Genomic DNA, 18,211 nt, shown 5'->3' with positions numbered 1-18,211 from the left:
CAGCAATTATCCCTGGGGAGTGGGAGAAGAGAACTTTCATGGTATATTCTTCATATCTCTATATTGTAGGAATCCTTAACCAAGAAGATGTATTAAGCTTTTAAAGATTAGTGTGGATTTTTCTTGTGTTTAAGAACTCCCTCTCTCAGAGTATCTGAGAATGTAAAGAAAACATGTAAAGTGGGGAGTCTATAAATCTTTAAATCCTTTGTTCTCATTTTATCCTCCTTTGTGATCCCAAACCCACACCTAGTTAAGGACAGATGCCCATGGCCCTACCAGGCACATGGTATTCCATGTTATTCTCATGGTCTGATGTGGAGAGAGGGAGTAGTAAGTGACAGGCTTTGAGGAGAGAGGTCCTTCCTTTAGGAGTCCAAACCCTATTAGGACTACTCTTAACTTCCTCCTTGGTGCTCAGAGCCCTCAAGAGACCAGGAGGACTTGTGGTTTTCAGATGGCAGTCCCCACCCAGATCCCTAATGTCAGAACAAAGTATTTTGAGCCCAAGAATGATGTTATTTGCTTCAGTGGTGCAGCTACTTGTGAAAGTGTATTGCCTGGTGTGAAAGATATAGCAGCACAGACCTGCCTGCCTCAGCGAGGCAAGCCCATAGAACTTTCCTGAGTGGCAATTTCGCGGCAGCCACAACTTGAGTATGTTGCCACACTTAGCTGTTTTCTTTAACCAAGATGAAAATAAAACCTCTTAGCTCCTCTCCTCCCAACTCTAACAGGCTTAGGAGTTATTGCCTATCATCCTGGGAAACCACCAAGTACCATTCTTTAGTATTGTTGCTGTTATCAAAAGTCATTTCTAAAATGACAAAAAATAAGCTTTGGTGCTCTGACCACCTAATAGTAATAAGAACTAACATTTGAATGTCCCCAGGGCAAATGTCATAAATAAGTCTGCTGCATTTTCCTAAGATGCAATGCAGAGGAGGAAGAAAATTATGATCATAATGGCTTAAACTTACTGATTCTTATGGGCTGAATTATATCCCCCGAAAATTCATTTGTTGAAGTCTTAACCACTAGTACCTAAGAATGTGACTGTATTTAAAGATAGGGCCTTTAAAGAAGAAATTAGGATAAAATGAGGTCCTATGGCCAGGTCTAATGTAATGTGACTGGTGTCTTTATAAGAAGAGGAGATTACTGCTCGGCTAGTGTGGTTCAGTGCTTGAGTGTCAACCCATGCACCAGGAGGTCACCGGTTTGATTCCTGGTCAGGACACACGCCCAGGTTTTGGGCCCGATCCCCACTGCGGGAGCATGCAGGAGACGGTTAATCAATGTTCTCTCTCATCGCCCCCCCCCCATATAGATATAGTTTCTATATCTCTCCCTATCCCTTCCTCTCTCTCTAAAATCAATAAGAAAAATAATTAAGAAGAGATTAGGACAGAGAGACACAGAGGGAAAAGACCATGTGAGGACAATGGAAGAAGATGGCCATCTACAAGCAAAAGAGAGAGGCCCTCAGAAGAAACTAACACTAATAACGCTTTGATCTTAGACTCCTAGCCTCTAAAACGGTGAAAAAATAAGTTTCTAATGTTTAAGCCACTCAGTCTGTGGTATTTGTGATGACAGCTCAAACAAACTAATACACTGACCAACCACATACTATTGAGTTAGACCCTGTACTAAGCCCTTTATAACTATTAACTCCATTCATCTTTCTAACACACTTAGGAGGTAGCTCCTATTGTAATTCTCTAATTTTAAGATGAGAAAATGGAGACACAGATGTTTTTGTAATAGTAAAATATTGAAAAAGACCAAATGCCCATCTCAAGGAGAATGGAGAAAGGCATTGTAGTATATTTATAGGATAGAATTTTACATCACAGTGATAATGTAACTATAGTTATAGTCAGTAATAGTGATAAATATTAGTAATATAATTTTGAATAAAATAAGCAAAGCCCAGAAGAGTACATACAACATAATACTTTTTTATAAAGGCCAAAAAAAAAAAAACAAAAAAAAAAAAACTAAAAGTAAATAATATCTTATTTAGGAATACACATACACACCTACATATGGGGGGGAGGAAGAGGGAGGGAAAGGGAGGAAGAGGGGGAGGGAAAGGGAGATGGAGGGAGAGGGGGAGGGAGGGCGAGGGAGAGAGAGAGGGAGAAAACTCTATTTTCAAAAAGAGCAAAGGAATGATTACCAAAATTCAGGTGAGTGGTTTCATCAGGGTGGACAGGGAGATAGGAAGCAAGATGGGGAAGCATGTAGGCAAACATACGTTATCAATGTGGCCAGTTCTTGGGTTGGGCTCATTCTAGTCATTTATTATGTTATCCATAAAGAAATAAATGCATTTGTGAATAAAATTAAAGCATGCCATTCATGGACAAATGTTGGAGTTTGTTACAAATAGAGGATTGTAAATATGATTACCCTAAATGTGAGCAATAAAGGTCTCTTCAAACAAAAAAAAGAGTGAGGGTTCATTTAAATAACTTATTTGAGGTCCCCAGGCTTATCAAATGGCTGAGCCAGTATGTGAACCTAGGAAACCTGGCTCCAGAATGCATGATCTTAAACACATTGTCGTTTTATATGCCAGGCTATTTCCCTGACAGAAAAGAAATAGGGTCTGCTATGAAACCTGAAGTCCTACCCTACCTAGCTACCATGATATAGGCACTAGCCATCAAAGTAGACCCAAGGTTCTCCAAATTCACTAAATCCTGATTTATCATTTCTTCAGACTGGGACAAGAGCTCAACTTTCATGTTGAAAAATGAGAGAAGCTTTGAGTGCACAAGAAGGACTTAGAAGTCCAGCCCTGAACACATTATTTGACATTTCACTCAAGGGGAGAAAGTAAATATGTGTGTGACTCTCTCCACAGAACTCAGGAGAAAGTCTAATGACAGATATTGTTCCAATGGCTAATGCAGACATTGTTCAAAAGGCCTATAGAGAAACCAGGGTAGCTGCAAGTCAAAAAGACAATCAGCTTGTGTGCAGAGGTCAAACTGTGCCCACAGAATGACTTACCCAGCATTGGACTTCCTGGTTATGTGGTGAGACAGGGGGCTCCATGAGGGTCTTTTGTACCACTGACAGGACCAAGGCATCATTCTCCCCTCTCTTGAGTTACAGATTCCACCCAGAAAATGTAAGACATGCAAAGTGGGAAATATGAGAGAAAAGGTACTAAATTCACAGTCCCTCATCAGCCCAGGCAGTCGGTGGTACCATCCATTTATATTTTAGTGCCTTCAAAGGACATGAGTATCATATGGCTTAAAATAAGTCCAACAGTACCCTAGCACTAGAGCAAAGAAAGGGTCAAAAGCATCAGATTTGGCTCTCAGCTCAGTCAAAACAGCTCAAGGGCAATCAGCACCCAGCCCACTGCCCCCCAACAACCTAACAGGGAGTCTGGTTAATCTTCTACATCTTGGGGGACCTTGACTGAAGGCAATCAGTAGGTCAGGCAGCCATTTTTAAGTCAGGCCTCCCTACCCTGCTGCCTCCAACATCTCCCTTGAACAAGGCCCATCACCTCTGCAACAAGACGATGCCAGGTTCATGAATCCCTAAATCAAGGGAAGGCAAATGTCACATGTCCCCTTGTGACCACCAGAGATGGTACTGAACCTCCTACACGAGTAGACTATGATCACTTGTTTTTCTGCCTTTTCTTTTCTTCTTGGTTTAACTCTCCCATTCTATATCTCTTCTAATGCTCCAAGTCTGCTCACAGGTTTTCTATCAGCACTGAAGGGTGATAAAATTAAAATTGCAGTAGCTCATGGCTAATTCAACACATAAAGAATGCAAAAAAAAAAAAAAAGAACAGTCTTTATTTTCATCACAGATTTTTAAAAATAACTAAACTTTGGTCCCACTGGGATGGGGCCCAGCACTGTGTACTATAATAATGTAATAGGGATGTAGACGTGCTTAACATATACTTGGGAGAAATGCTACAGTAGCCTAGCCTCCAAAAGTCTAGATGATAGGTGTGGAATCAGAGTATTTTCTCATAGAAATGACAGGCAATTACCAGGAAAATGTACTGTAGCCCCTCAAGTACCTGACAAAAACAAAAACAAATTCTCTCTGTTATCTCCTTTTACTCTTAGCTATGGAATGTTTTTAACCTTGTACATTCAGCCAGCTCTTCTGATGCAGAGACTGTTTATCAGTCATCCACGCACCCCACCCCCACCCCAGGATGATTCTCCATGGGCATTCCCAGACAGGCTCTGATGGACGAAATAAAAATTTGAACAAAATAAAAACCATAAAACCCCCTACAAATCTTATCTAGAGAAATCTAGGACTCAAAAATTCCTACAAATAAAATCTCAAGGAACATAAGCAATGTACAGTAAAAGAACAATAACAACAACCCGTAATATTTAAATAAAACCTAAGCACACAAGGAATTAAGCCAAGAACCAGTGAAAACATTGCTTTAAGGACCTCGGACTATAATCATTAGTTATAGGCTATGTTTAATATATTTTAAAAATGAAAAACAACTGAAATTTAGAACAGACTGACAGCTGTCTGAGGGGATGGGGGTTGTGGGGCTGGGTGAAAAAGATGAAGGTATTAAGCAAAAAAACAAACAAAAAAAATCAAAACAAAACAAACTCACAGACATAGACTACAGTATGGTGATTACCAGAGGGAAAGAGATAAAGGAAGGATAAATGGTGATGAAAGGAGACTTGACTTGGGGTGGTGAACACAATACAATATACAGATGATTTGTATACCTGAAACCTATATAATTTTATTAACCAATGTCACCCCAATATATTTTTCAAAAGAAACAGAAAAATAGTGGCAGTCTAAGTGGCACCTGGCAGTCACATGTATGCTGAGAAGAAGCTCTTCTGTGTGCTCTGGAGTTTGGGATGAATAGAGGCTCAAGCCTTCCCCAACCCCCTTCATTAACAGGGCTACTGGAAAAACAAACCCCTGATGTAAGGACTAAGCCCATCAAACAAATACCAACTTGGGATGAGACATGCTCCTTTTGCTCACCAGGGACCAAAATTATTTTTCCAATTACTTGAGCCCTATAGGTCTTAGGTTCAAAAGGGAAATAAGTAACTCTGTTGCTCAGAAGTCACTAGAGTTTTGGCACATAAGCTAGTTTAATTTATTACGTGTGTAATGGATTTTTAGAAACACACTTTTAGCAGATTGGTGAGTGACTTATACACATAGGGCTCAGCACAGGAATGCCTGGCTGCTTTAGTAAGAGCCACCTAGTGCATACAGGGTCCCTGGTCTCTCTCTAGGACAGCATGCTGTCACTCTTATTCCACCTACTGAAACCGATTGATGGGAATGTTGTCTATCCCCTGACCAGAGAAGGTGGAGATCCCCCAAGTCTGGATGGAATGTGTTAATCCTAGCTCTCCCTCTACCCTTTCCTCACTGTTTCTTCTTCCCTCCTGTGCTGGCACTGCAGGGCATAGGAAGTGAAATTCAAACATATCTGGAATTGACTATTCTTTCCTAAGGGCCTACTCAGTGAAAGGAAAAAGGATCCGTTGGCCTCACCATTGGAATTTGGAGTTTAGTCTTTACTTACACTAAAACACATTGCCAGGATAAAGTTCCAGGCAGTATTTTATCAGGACAGCTCTGGCTATGCATCTGCCAACAGTACCCACACCCTCCCACCGCTGGCCCCTGCTGCCATTCCTTTGCTCACACTTGGAAACAGAACAGGGCCCATTCCTTTAGAATAAGCTGCAGCTGACCTCTGGCCTAGTTTGGAGATTAAGCAAAAGCAGTTACATACAATAAATGTATGAGGCACAAAGGGGAATGGCCAAATTCTTTCAACACCATCTAGATCACCTACAAATTGGCCTTCTTTCTAATCAGTCATATATTGAACACCCATTCTGTACAGAACCTTGAATCCTCCCAACCCTCACACACACACACACACACACACACGCGCGCGCGCGCACTACAGACCTCTTCTGTTTTTATTGTTTGTGCTCCAGTGTGTCTCACAAAAATGGAAGTGGACATCAATAGTTAATATCTACCTGGAAAAGAATTCTGGAAAGCAGAAAGCTACTGATAAGCATAAGCCTCTTTCCCAGCCAAAGCAAAGCACAAGTTTAGCAGAAGACAGCCAAATCGTTCCTCCAGCCAGCAGTCTGAAACTGTCCCAGGGCAGGAAGTTGCCAAGAACACAGAGTTAAAGTTTCCTCCTGCTTAGAGGCTCACTGCCCTTGGTTGAGAAAAGAGGTAGGCTCTTAGATCATCTGGGGAAGGAAAGCAGGATTCCCTCCACTCTTCCGTCAGCCCTACCTCTGACCCTATGGGACGGCCCTCAGAGGGCAGCCTCGAGTGAGGCCAGAAGCAGGGAGTAACCAGGCAGCTTCTGGAATATTCATTTTCTTTTCTTCCTCTCCATTCACCCACCAATTAGCCTTTCAAAGTTGCTGTCATCTTAGAAAAAACATACTCTCGATCTGTATGGACATGTTCAGCTTCTTTAGAACCCCCACTCCCCACTCTGCAGCACACAGCCCCAATGCTGCCACCCCGTTCTGCCCCTAGCCTATTTAGAGCCAACATAATTTACAATTCCCAGAAAACAGCATACACATTTGTGGTGCCAAGCCTGGCTGATTTTACAGATTTTCATTTAGTAGGTGTCTACTGCTAAATCAGTAGCAGCTGCTAATTGCTTTTCCTCTCTCAAACCTTCAGACAGAATAAAACATCTGGTGTTCTCTCACTTCGGGTTAAAATCAGATACCTTATCATTCCTCCTTTGGGGTCCATTTTCATTAAAAAGCTTTCAGATGATGCCTAGAATAGACAGCAGAGAATGAGGCTGTCCCAAAGGAAACTGAATGATTCTCAGAGCAACACAGAGGATGAGTCTGCTTCATGCCACCAGACCTCAAGCACAGATGCAGGGTTGCTCTGGCCAGTCCCCACAAGGTGGAGCTTTAAACGCATGACTACCCAGGGAACTCAGGGCTTCATTTCTTGAGCAAGGACTCAGGCCTCTGCCCCCATTTTGCTTGCAGTGACCCTGCCTGCCTTGAATCTGTTCCAGCACTGTCACCTCACAGCCCAGCTAGCTTTCCTCTCTCTTCCAGGGGAGGAGGGGAACTATTCAATATGCACAAGCTTCTACCACGATGAACACAAAATCTCAGGGGGAACGAAGTACATACAGTGGAGGGAAATTAGAAGGACCCTATCGTTTTGAGCTGCAATTCATATCTGTGTTCTCCTGCAGCGTGTGGAGCCACTTTGAAAATTGTTTGGGTTTTATTCTTCAACAAACATTTTTCCTAGGCTCCAAATCTGCATCTTGATTGTAAGTCAAAGGTACCTTCTTAAGGGTACCTGAATAGCAACTAAAATACCTTAGGGTAGCTAATTTTTATTGCTTACAGTAGTAACAGGCATTGCAGTAAGCACTTTACATGTTTTATTTTATTGAAGGATCAGAAATTATGATCATCCTCAGTAGGGAACAGGCACAGAGAATGGCCATTGATATTGTAGAAGTAAGACTAGAACTGCGATCTGGCTGGATTAGAAACCTGAGCTCTGATGACTGGGTATTTCATATTAAGGAATTATTGATAATTATTGTAGATACAATAATGGTATCGCATATATATATATATATATATATATATATATATATATATATATAAAAGAATCCTTACATTTTAGAGGTGTATAGTGAAATGTTGACAGTTAAAATTAAATGAGATTTCCTTCAAAATCCTCCTGGAATAAGTGTTCTTGATGGGGTGGGAGGGCATTTTGAGGTTAAGTGATTTTTTTTTATCCTCACCCGAGGACACTTTTCCACCCTTTGTTCAGGTAGAGTGGGAGGGAGAGAGAGGAAGAGAGAGAGAGAGAGAAACATCGACGCGAAAGGAACACATCGAGTGGCTGCCACCCGCACAACCGACCAGGGCCGGGGGTCAAACTGCAACCGAGGTACGCGCCCTTAGCGGGAACCGAACCCGGGTCTCTCAGGACCGCAGGCCGACGCTCCAACCGCTGAGCCAAACCAGCCAGGGCGAGGTTAAGTGATTTTTATTGATTAAAAAAACATTGGATATGAGTTGATAATTGCTGGAACTGGGTAATTTTTCTACTTTATACATTTTTCAATTTTCTGTAGTATAAAAGTATAGATACACAAAATTAAACACATACTGTCCACTACACTTTAGAACCTCTTGACTTATGCAAGATTTTTTTCTGCCTTAAACTTCTTTCCTGAGTCAGCTCCGACCATCAAAGCTTCCTCAGTTGGCATCCAGGCAGTACTGGGACTTAGAAATGATTCCACTCCCCTTAGATTTTCTAAACTCTCAGTTTGTCTTAAAGTCTCAAGTCACTTTACTTTCAGTCCTACATGTGTAGGACATATGGGGAGGCTGGGAAGACAGCTGTTGAGGTAAGAGGAGTGCACCATGAGAGCTTTGCCTATTTCTCCCTTTTGTTTATGCAAACATCTGCTTCACACATTCCTTAATTTAGCTAGAGGCTATTCTGGATGGGATTATCATGGACCTAGAACTCCAGAATTTTATTTTTGCTTCTTTTAAAAAATCAAAATAGCTATTCAACCTTGGTTTTTGGGTACCTATTTATGCTCTACAAATTTTTAAATTCACCTGCAATGAATTCCAAGTCCTAACATTTTTTTTATTTTCTTTTTTATTGAGGTATAACTCACAAAATCTGTGTATCGACTGGTGTGATGGGGCTGGATTCATGGAGAATGCAAGACTCTCAAAGATAAATCTTAAGATAAAGGTAGCAGCTACATATCCTAGGGTAGTCCCAAAAATTTGGTTTGGACCAGGAACCCCAGACTCTTCTTAACCCTTGACATTGTCACACACTTTGCATTCATTTGACCATAAATGTACTGGCCTTTGTAGGCTGAGGCACAATTTTGCCCAAATCAATTCTTCAGAAAGCTAAGGGCTGTTTTGAAACCAATCTTTTTATGTTTTAAGTACTCAAGTACTCTCAGGAAAGCAGAGAGACATTCTGTCCCTAGTTCAGGTCCAAAATCCAAATTATAACTTTATTAAATAGCTCAATTTTCCAGTCACAGAAATAACTTTTCTAGGTCAATTAGCACATTTTAATGTTCCCATTAGCAAGAGCAAGATTCTCAAGACTATTTGCATTGGTGACAACAAAGCTTCCCAAGCAACACACATGGGTACAATGTGTGCCAGTGGTAATGTCGCATCCCGAGAATACTGAGGTGATTGCGAGTAGTGAGTAGTGGCCCAAATAATAAAGAACATCATCACTAACCTCTTTCACTCAATCTGAGAGTTCAGAACATTCTAAAGAACCATTCAAAAGTACTAGGCAAAAAGGGAAGGGGTGGTAAAGCAGGGACAAAAGAACTAATGTAATAAACCAACATGGATACACAAGAATAGGCAATTTTTGATAATGAAATAATAATAAACTCTAGGTTTTCAGCCTTTTAGAAGAAAGGAGCTTGATAAAAAATCATTATCATTTTTTTTTTCATTATTATTCTAGTAGACATGGCTGAAAACACAACTATAGGCCATGCTAGTCTTTGGTCTGGGAAAGGGGCTGATCCAGGGTCTTAGTTTCTTTACTGTTTCCAATCTCCCTCATTCAAAACACTTTGCATTCAGAAGACACTCTCATGGGCCTCAAAGGGCAAAAGGAACATGGCTGGCGATGCAGGTTGGGCACAGTGCTTCATTCTGAGGGCCAGATCGCCAGCTTTGCAAGTTAAGCGCAGTAATTGAAAAGTTAATATGTAACCAAATTCCACAGGTACCCTATTTAGCTCCCACTTTTTGACTTGCATTTTTCCAGAAGGTGGTTTAGCCTGTAATGCATAATATTTTTTGCAAAGTCACAGGCATAGATAAGCAATCCAGCATTGCCATTAGGCCAAAAAGCCACTGTCTATAACAAAGAATTTACAAAGTAGGCAACACATCTATTCTCCAAGTCCTGGACTATTGACAGCTTAGGCAGGGGCATCTTAACATGAGATCCATGGATGGGCTTATAAGGAGAAAGGCAGGAGTTGGCAGTCCATGTGTCCCTAGTGAAATTGTATGCAAATTGTGTTTGTGTATTTATCTAGGAAGAGTCTCTATGGCCCTTTTCAGCTTCTCAAAGGAGCCTATGACCTAACTCTTTTAGATGGAGGGAAGCTAAGAAGTGGCTCCAAAACCTTGACTCACTAGCATTCAAACTCGCCCTGAATTTCAGTCAGACAATACAAAAAGAGCTTTGAAGTCTGAATCAGGAGACCTGGGTTCTGGGGGCACCCATCTTGGCTTCTTAAGCAAGTCATTCATCCTCTTAAATTCCCCCTCTAGGACATAAGACTGGCTCCAACAAGCTTTCAGCTCCCTGTTAATCTAATAATTAATAGTTCCATGGTACATTTCCCTTCCTTCTTTCTAAGAAGAAAAGAAAATTGCCTTTAAGATGTTTCATCTGAAGCCAGAAAGAGACCTCCAGAATTCTGGCAGCAAAGAGCACTTACTTGTAATATGTGCCACTGGAATACACGTTCTTTCTTCTAAGGTGTCAGCTTCTAAGTTGAAGAACCAGGAGGAACTGGAACTTGGGCATTCTCTAGCTGGTACCAATGAGTCACAGGACCGAGTACAGCACATGGAAATTCATTGATGATCCCCAATACTTTAGCCTACTGTGGCAATTTCCTCTAACCCTCTCTGTTCTCTCTGTCTTTATATGTGTGAGTGTATGTTTGTCTGTTACTGGCACACATTAATTAGTTCATTTTATTTTCCTTGCTTTCTCATTACTGCTAATGAGCAAAAAAAAAAAAAAAAAAAAAAAGGATTAAAAATATAAAGGGCAAAGAAGGAAGGGCAATGTCAAAGGCTGGCTTCCTGCCTAATTGGGTCATCAGGCTTAAGAGTTGCCTATCTTCCTGTGTCTTATTTTAAGTCAATCTAAGCTCAACTAAGGGGTTGCAAAATAAAAGTCCTGAAGGCCAGAAGTAGCCCAGGAGGGGTTCCAACCATTCAAAATAACCAGACCAAAGACAACTGCCAAGACACATGCCCAACACCATGAGTTTTCCTGAGCTTCATTTTAGAAAACAGCACCAAAATTATTTACCAGAATGATTGAAATTGCTAGTTAAGAGAAAGCTCATTAAAGAAGTTTTGATGTTAAAAAAACATTGCTTGAACATTCTTGATAAGCTGGTTGGCTACAGCTTGACATTTATTTGGAAAGTATTATGTATTATAACAGAGCTCCTTAGCCCTTTAAAAATCAACACCAGCAGCAACAGCAGCTAACACTTCTTGTGTACTTACTAGGTGCTTGGTACAATTTAAGCTCTTTCCATTAACTAGTTTATTTAATCCTCACAAGACGCTTATGAGGCAAGGTACTCTCATTATGCCCAAGATGAATGTGCCAGCAGGGTTGGTGTCCTCTGAAGCCTCTCTCCTTGACTTGCAGAGGGCCACCCTCTTGCTGTCTCTTCATATGGTCTTTCCTCTGCGTACACATATCCCTAGTGTCTCTCATTGTGTCCAAATTTCCTTTACTTATAAGGTCATCTGTCAGACTGGATTAGGGTCCATCATGACAGCCTCACTGTATCTCCAAATATAGTCACATTGTGAGGTACCAGGGATTAGGGCTTCAATGTATGAATTGGAGGGAAGGGCATAAGTCAACCCTTAACAGCTTGTCTACTCTATACAGAAAACAATGTTTTTTTCTCCTCTTCCTTTCTTTCCCCTCCCTCCTTCCATCCCTTCCTTTTTCCCTCTCTCCTTCTTCCCCTCTCTCATGGCAGATTTACTGTTATATTTGTTATAATACCTAGATCCAACAGACATAAACTGAAAACGCTAATCAACAACAACAGAATTCACATTACTTTCAAATGCACATAGGATACTTTCCAGGATAGACCCTATGTTAAACCACATATTAAGACTCAGTGAACCATGGATGATTTGGCTCAGAGGTTAGAGTGTTTGCCCATGGGCCAAAGGGTCATTCCTGGGTTTGATTCCTGGTCAAGGGCACACACCTGGGTTGCAGGCTTGATCTTGGCCCCGTTGGGGTCTTGGGGAGGAAAACAATCAATGTGTCTCTCTCTCATCAATGTTTTTCTCTCTCTCTCTCCTCCCTCCCTCCCACTCTATCTAAAAATCAATAGAAAAATATTCTCTGGCTAGGATTAACAAAAGAAAAAAGGGTGGGGGTTAAGGAAACATCAGCAGGCTTAGTGAAGATATGTATCCTTTGTTGTAACACAATATTGATTGAATGAAAATTTTATCACTAGAATTCTGACTTCAGTATGTGAATTGGCCTGATGGGGCCTTAATTTTCAAGCTTGCACAATGGTGAATCATAACATCTGCTTATGCTCAGTGGTTCCACAAGAAAAAGACTATTCGGCTTTCCTTGGGGTAAAGGTCCCACCAAGAGGAGAGATATAGCTTGGTTGGTATGGCTCAGTGGATTGAGCATCAACTCATGTACCAAGAGGTCACTGGTTCGATTGCAGGTCAGGGCGCATGCCTGGGTTGCAGGTTTGATACCCAGTGGGGGGGCATGCAGGAAGCAGCCAATCGATGGTTTCTCCCTCATTGATGTTTCTATCTCTCTCTCCCTTTCCCTTCCTCTCTCTCTGAAAAAAAAATATATATTAAATAAATATATAAGAAGAGAGATATAAATGACCTGTTTAGAGGAACCATAGCCTCCTCAACTGATGGCAGAGGCTATTTGGTCAAAGTTGTGAGCTAGATGCATTCACATTCAGCTAACTCTACGAGCAATTTTCTAGTGTGCCACTCTTTCCTTGAATCTGATGGAGCTGCTAAAAAAATGGAGAAAGAGAGCAGACTTCCCTGACCTCTAACTCTCCTGAGAAAACAGTAATAGGGTGATCAGAGAAATAGAACAAGATAACACTGGATCTACATCCCTGCCTTAGCAGGTTACCTCCACAGGCAAGAAGTAACTTGATCTCCAGCACCATTCCAAAAACCTGAGCCAGTAAAAATTGTGTTTTCAATTGGTTTGATTGTCACCATTCTTGGGTATTATCACCTATAGCTCTGAAACCAGGTCAGGAGTTCTGATTCTACAGTTCACCATGTAAAGTCAAGTCAGTCACAAAGTATGGGGAAATGCAAAAGGAAGGGCAAAGGTAGCTATGTTAGCAGCCTGTGCCTACTGATCCCAGCTAACAGGAAAACACTGAACTTAAAGTGTCAGGCCTATTATGACACAGACATGCAGTAAGTCCTCATTTAATGTCATCAATAGATTCTGCAACTCTAAGCAAGATAATGTATAATAAAACCAATTTTGACATAGGCTAATTGATATAAACAGGAGTAAAGTTTCTACGGCATCTCAAGAAAACAACTTTATTCAAGGATCTGCTGTACGGCCTGCCCTCTTTCACTCTGGTGCTCCCTTCTTCAGAAGGTTGAATGGTCAGCCTAGAAGGTGCTTTGTTCTCTTTGGAAGAAGTAAGCTAGGCCATATAAACCACCTGGGGACTCTGTTAAAATACAGATTTTGAGGCAGTAGGTCTGAGGCGGAGTCTGAAATTCTGCATTTCTAACAAGCAACACTCACCCAATGCTGATCCTCAGACCACACTTTGAGTTTCACATGAAGCAACTTTGAATTTTCACCAAAACTAGGACACTGGTTTTCCAAGAGTGGTCTGAGGGCCCATGCAGTTGGCATTCCCTGGCATTACCCCAGACCCTCTCAATCAGACCTTCTGGGGATGAGGTCTGGCAGAACTCCTTTTAAAAAAAGATTCCTCACCCGAGGATATATTTTTATTTTTATTTTTAAATTTATCTTTATTGTTGAAAGTATTACAAATGTCCCCCTTTTTTCCCCTCATTGACCCCGTCCACCCTGCCCCACCCCCACCTTCACTACACTGTTGTCTGTGTCCATGGGTACTGCATAAATGTATGTAAGTTCTTTGGTTAATCTCTTCCCGACTCCCGTCCCCCTTCCCTCTGAGACCTGTCAGTCTGCTCCATGCTTCCATGTTTCTGGATCTATTTTGTTCATCAGATTCCACATATAAGTGAGATCATGTGATACTTGTCTTTCTCTGACTGGCTTATTTATCTTAGCATAATACTCTCCAGGTATTGATTTGAGAGAGAGAGAGAGAGAGAGAGAGAGAGAGAAACATCGATGTGAGAGAAAACATCAATCAGCTGTCTCCTGTACATGCCCTAACCACTGGGGATTGAACCTGAATCCTAGTTATGTGCCCTGACCAAGAACTGAACCCACAACCTTCTGGTATAAGGGACAATGTTCCAACCAACTAAGCCACTCGACCAGGATTAGCAATCCTCATGTTTTAGCCATTCCCTTAGGTGATTACTATGGACATTGTTTCAGAACCACTACACAAAATCAGTGGCTCTGAACTGCAGCTCCACGTTAGAAGGGACCTCTTATCCTTTGAGACGACATGGAGGGACCTGGAGAGTATTATCCTAAGTGAAATAAGTCAATCAGAGAAAGACAAATATCACATAATCTCACTTATTTGTAGAATATAATGAACTAAACAAACTGATGAACAAAATAGACCCAGAGACATGGAAGTAGGGTACAGACTGACAATCCTCAGAAGAGGGCGTGAGGGGGGAGATAAACCACAGAACTTATATGCATGTATGTGTGAACAATGGGGGGTGGATGGAGAGGAGTGTGTCAATGGGGGAAAAAGGATAAACATCTGTAACAAAATAAATCAATAAAAAAAAGATATTTCAAACTCAAATGAAAAAAATAAAATAAAATACTGTATCCAGGATGCATTACAGGTCAAGAATTCAAACCTGTGATCTGAGATGGGTAGGGGGGAGACAGGGCATCAGTACTTTTCTTTGTTTTATTCATCAGTTTGTTTGTTTTTACAATACCCCTAAGTGAGCCTGGAACATACTGAGGGTTCAAAATCACTGCTTTAGATGAATACTTTTTCCTTTAATTTTGATTGGTGTATAATATGCATCTAGAAAAGTATGACAATCATAAGGATATACATAAGTATTTATGGGGAGGCAGTGACTAAATCCTTAGAGAGAGTAAGTATAGCTGTTGTTGTAGAATCTAGAGGTTTAAGCTATGTTGTACGTGTGTGTGTGTGTATGTGTGTGTGTGTGTGTGTGTGTGTGTGTTTAACTACCTGAATGTCATTTTCTTCCTCTGTGACTGAAGGCCATAATATTTGACCCATTTACCTTACACAACTGTTATGTGAAAAAAAAAAAAAAAAAAAAAAAAAAAAACAACTTGTAAACTATATTATCCAAAGAGGAAAAATGACCATTGTAAAATTTAAACTATGATCTTAATGCATGAGGCAAGTTTACGTCATGAAAATGAAAAGCAGAAGGAAGGATTTCTTTCCTCGAGCTTTCTAACATGGCCAGCTAATCCCTCTGCACTCCTACATGCGGAACTCTGAGGACAGGGCCCTGCCACCCGGCACTGTAACTTCCTCTTCTCTCTGTGCTGGTTTATCACTCAGCTTCCTGCCATAGTGGGATTCTACCTGTTCGTCACAGCGGGTATGTGTGGTCCAGATATCCTTGTGGGTTTGAACAAATGGGGAAGGAATCTAATTCTTTCCCAAGGGGGTCCCTAGCAAAGCAGATGGGATTTAAAGCTCCTCAGCAGATTATGCTGGTCCAATGTGACTGAGTCCACTCTAGAGACCCTTAGAAACATCTGGAAGCCTCTGTCTAATGGGTGGGGCCCCAGTCTCCCTCCTCTCCATCGAACCTCTCCAAGAGCTTCTAAGGGGTTTTTGGTCTGTCCTGGTTCTGGCTTAAACCACTATTGCAACCTTAGATTTCCATAAAATACTCCTACTCTGATCATGCTCCACTGAATCTAAACAGGGCTTCATCAAAATCAACATATAGTTGACCCTTGAACAACACAGAGGTTAGGGATATCGAACCCTCATGCATTCAAAAATCCATCTGTAACTTGACTCCCCAAAAACATAACTGCTAATACCCTAGTGTTGACTGGAAGCCTTGCCAATAACATAAACAGTTGATTAACAGATATTTGGTATATTTTATGTATTATATACTGTATTCTTACCATAAAGTAAGCTGGAGAAAAGAAAGTGTTATTAAGAAAGGCATAAGAAAAATAAAATATATTTACAGTACTGTATGTATTTATTTTTAAGTCCATGTATAACTGGACCTGCACAGTTCAAACTCATGTTGCTCAAGAATAAAGTGTATATAGATATTAACACTCACATGTGTATATGAGCTAAAGATGAGGACAAGCAAAGTATAATAAAGTAGTGAGCAAATGCTGTTTTGTATGTTACTGGTATGTTCCTAGAAGAGGCTACTTACCAGCCGGGTATTTACCACAGGAAACAGCAAGGCCAGAAGAGCTCCATTCAACATGTGCATCTGTAGCCTGGAGAGGAAGAAAGATAAAGTCTAGGTCACACTCAGACTGATGGACAGGCAGACAAAAAGTGTGTCAGGTTATGCCATGCCATGTGGGAGAGCATGTAAACAAATGGCTCTCTGTGTGAAAGAGCACTGCAGTTGGCACACATGCATAATAAATGAAAAGCCACATATGTTGTATTAACTGAAATGTTCTGAAGAGCATCATCGCTGCCTCAAAATCCCCCAAACATGTCTGGAACACACTTTGGTTACAACACTTCATTACATAATGAGCTCTGAGCTCCCTAAACATCCAGTCAGTCCCAATCAATGACTTCAACTGCTGCAGCTCAGGTGGCATTAGAAAGTGGCCAAGTGCTCTATTATTACAGGAGAGACCTATTGCTTATAACAGGGCTGCTTATTTACAGTACCATGTTCAGTTGTTTTCCCAAAATGGCAAGTTGGGCATAAAAAGGCTAGAACAATCCAGAAAACCAATTGCAGTTTTTTGCAAACTGTTTCCCCACCTTGTTAGAAATGCCTTTAGAAGATGCTATAGGAGGTAGTGAGGGCAGAAGTGGCAGCCTTCCAGGCTTCCTTTGAACTATTTTACATATTGGGCACCAGGACTTAAAAGAAAGGGGTGGTGAGGAGAAGAAGGTCACTCCAGCATCATGTAGTGATACTGTTTCCTGATACCAAACTTGTTAAAACACACACGAGAAACCCCTTATAAATCAAGAACAACCAAGTCAGAAACAAACTTCACTTGAGGATGGATTTAAATAATTTTCCTTATGATTAAAAGCAAATGGTCCTTTACTACTAAGAGAGAAGCCAGGAGTGAGTCTCTTCCTCCTGAAGAAAAGCTAATCTGATGAGTCACATACAACTACCGCTAAATCATCATGCCTTCTAGACTTCAAGTTTCTCCCTCTTGCTCTCGTCTCACTCTCTTGATAACCTACACACACAATAAGACAGTGTCACTGAGATACCAGGATTTCTCCTACACCAGGAATAGAAAAGTAGTCCACACCTTAAAGACCCCTAGGACATTAGCTCTTCTCTTAGAACTCACAGATGTGTGCCTAAGATTAAGAGAATTTACAAGAGACCCAAGGGAACAGCACAGAAACCCCAAGGCTGCTTTTCATTTCTCCCAGAGTGTTTCTTACTTTTGCTCTTATTACCAATGCCATGATGATGCACACTTAACATATTCTAGACAAATATCTAAGTAACTGCTTTACATAAACACTATCGCTTAATTTCTATAGCAATCTTATGAGAACAGGTATAATTATTTTTCCCCATTTCGCTGATGAGAAAACCAGGTTCAAAGAAGCAAAGTAACCTGATCGACGTTACACTTAAGAGCCAAGATTCAAACCCAGGTTTGTCTGACTCCAGTCCCCAAACTCTTATACCCCTCTCACTGTCTTCTATCAGAGCCTCCCTTGTAAAAATGATCTCAGGCAGAGAGTTGGGGATGCTCATTTTTCCTTTTGTCTTCAGGGGTCTCTCTACCACCTCTATCATCCACTGCCTAAGGCTTAATATTGCTTTTAGGGAATGACAAGAGGAGGATGCTCTTAAGTCATGGCAGGCCAACACAGTCCAGTAGTTTACCAGAACTTGGCTTGATCCATCAAAGGGAGGAGGTAAACTAATACAATGCCACTCCTACCTCCCCAGGC

General features: G+C 41.1%; 1 protein-coding gene across 4 annotated transcripts in view; it reads right to left on the bottom strand.

The window, feature by feature from the left end:
* The window catches only part of TMEM164 (transmembrane protein 164), a 241,658-nt gene that overhangs the window by 66,590 nt on the left and 156,857 nt on the right, over window positions 1-18,211 (bottom strand). For 2 of the 4 annotated variants that reach the window (XM_036271272.1, XM_036271274.1), the window contains 2 exons: window positions 16,464-16,530; window positions 3,025-3,117 (listed from right to left, as the gene is read on the bottom strand). In XM_036271272.1, coding sequence (XP_036127165.1) covers window positions 3,025-3,117; window positions 16,464-16,530 — 160 coding nt within the window. The remainder of the gene's footprint in view (window positions 1-3,024; window positions 3,118-16,463; window positions 16,531-18,211) is intronic. The other 2 variants (XM_036271273.1, XM_036271275.1) reach the window with 1 other exon arrangement.

The sequence above is a fragment of the Molossus molossus genome, unplaced genomic scaffold (assembly GCF_014108415.1).
Source record: "Molossus molossus isolate mMolMol1 unplaced genomic scaffold, mMolMol1.p scaffold_m16_p_2, whole genome shotgun sequence".
NCBI classification, from domain to species: Eukaryota; Metazoa; Chordata; class Mammalia; order Chiroptera; family Molossidae; genus Molossus; species Molossus molossus.
Note: the sequence above shows the minus strand (reverse complement) of the source record. Positions and strands in the feature narration are given on the sequence as shown.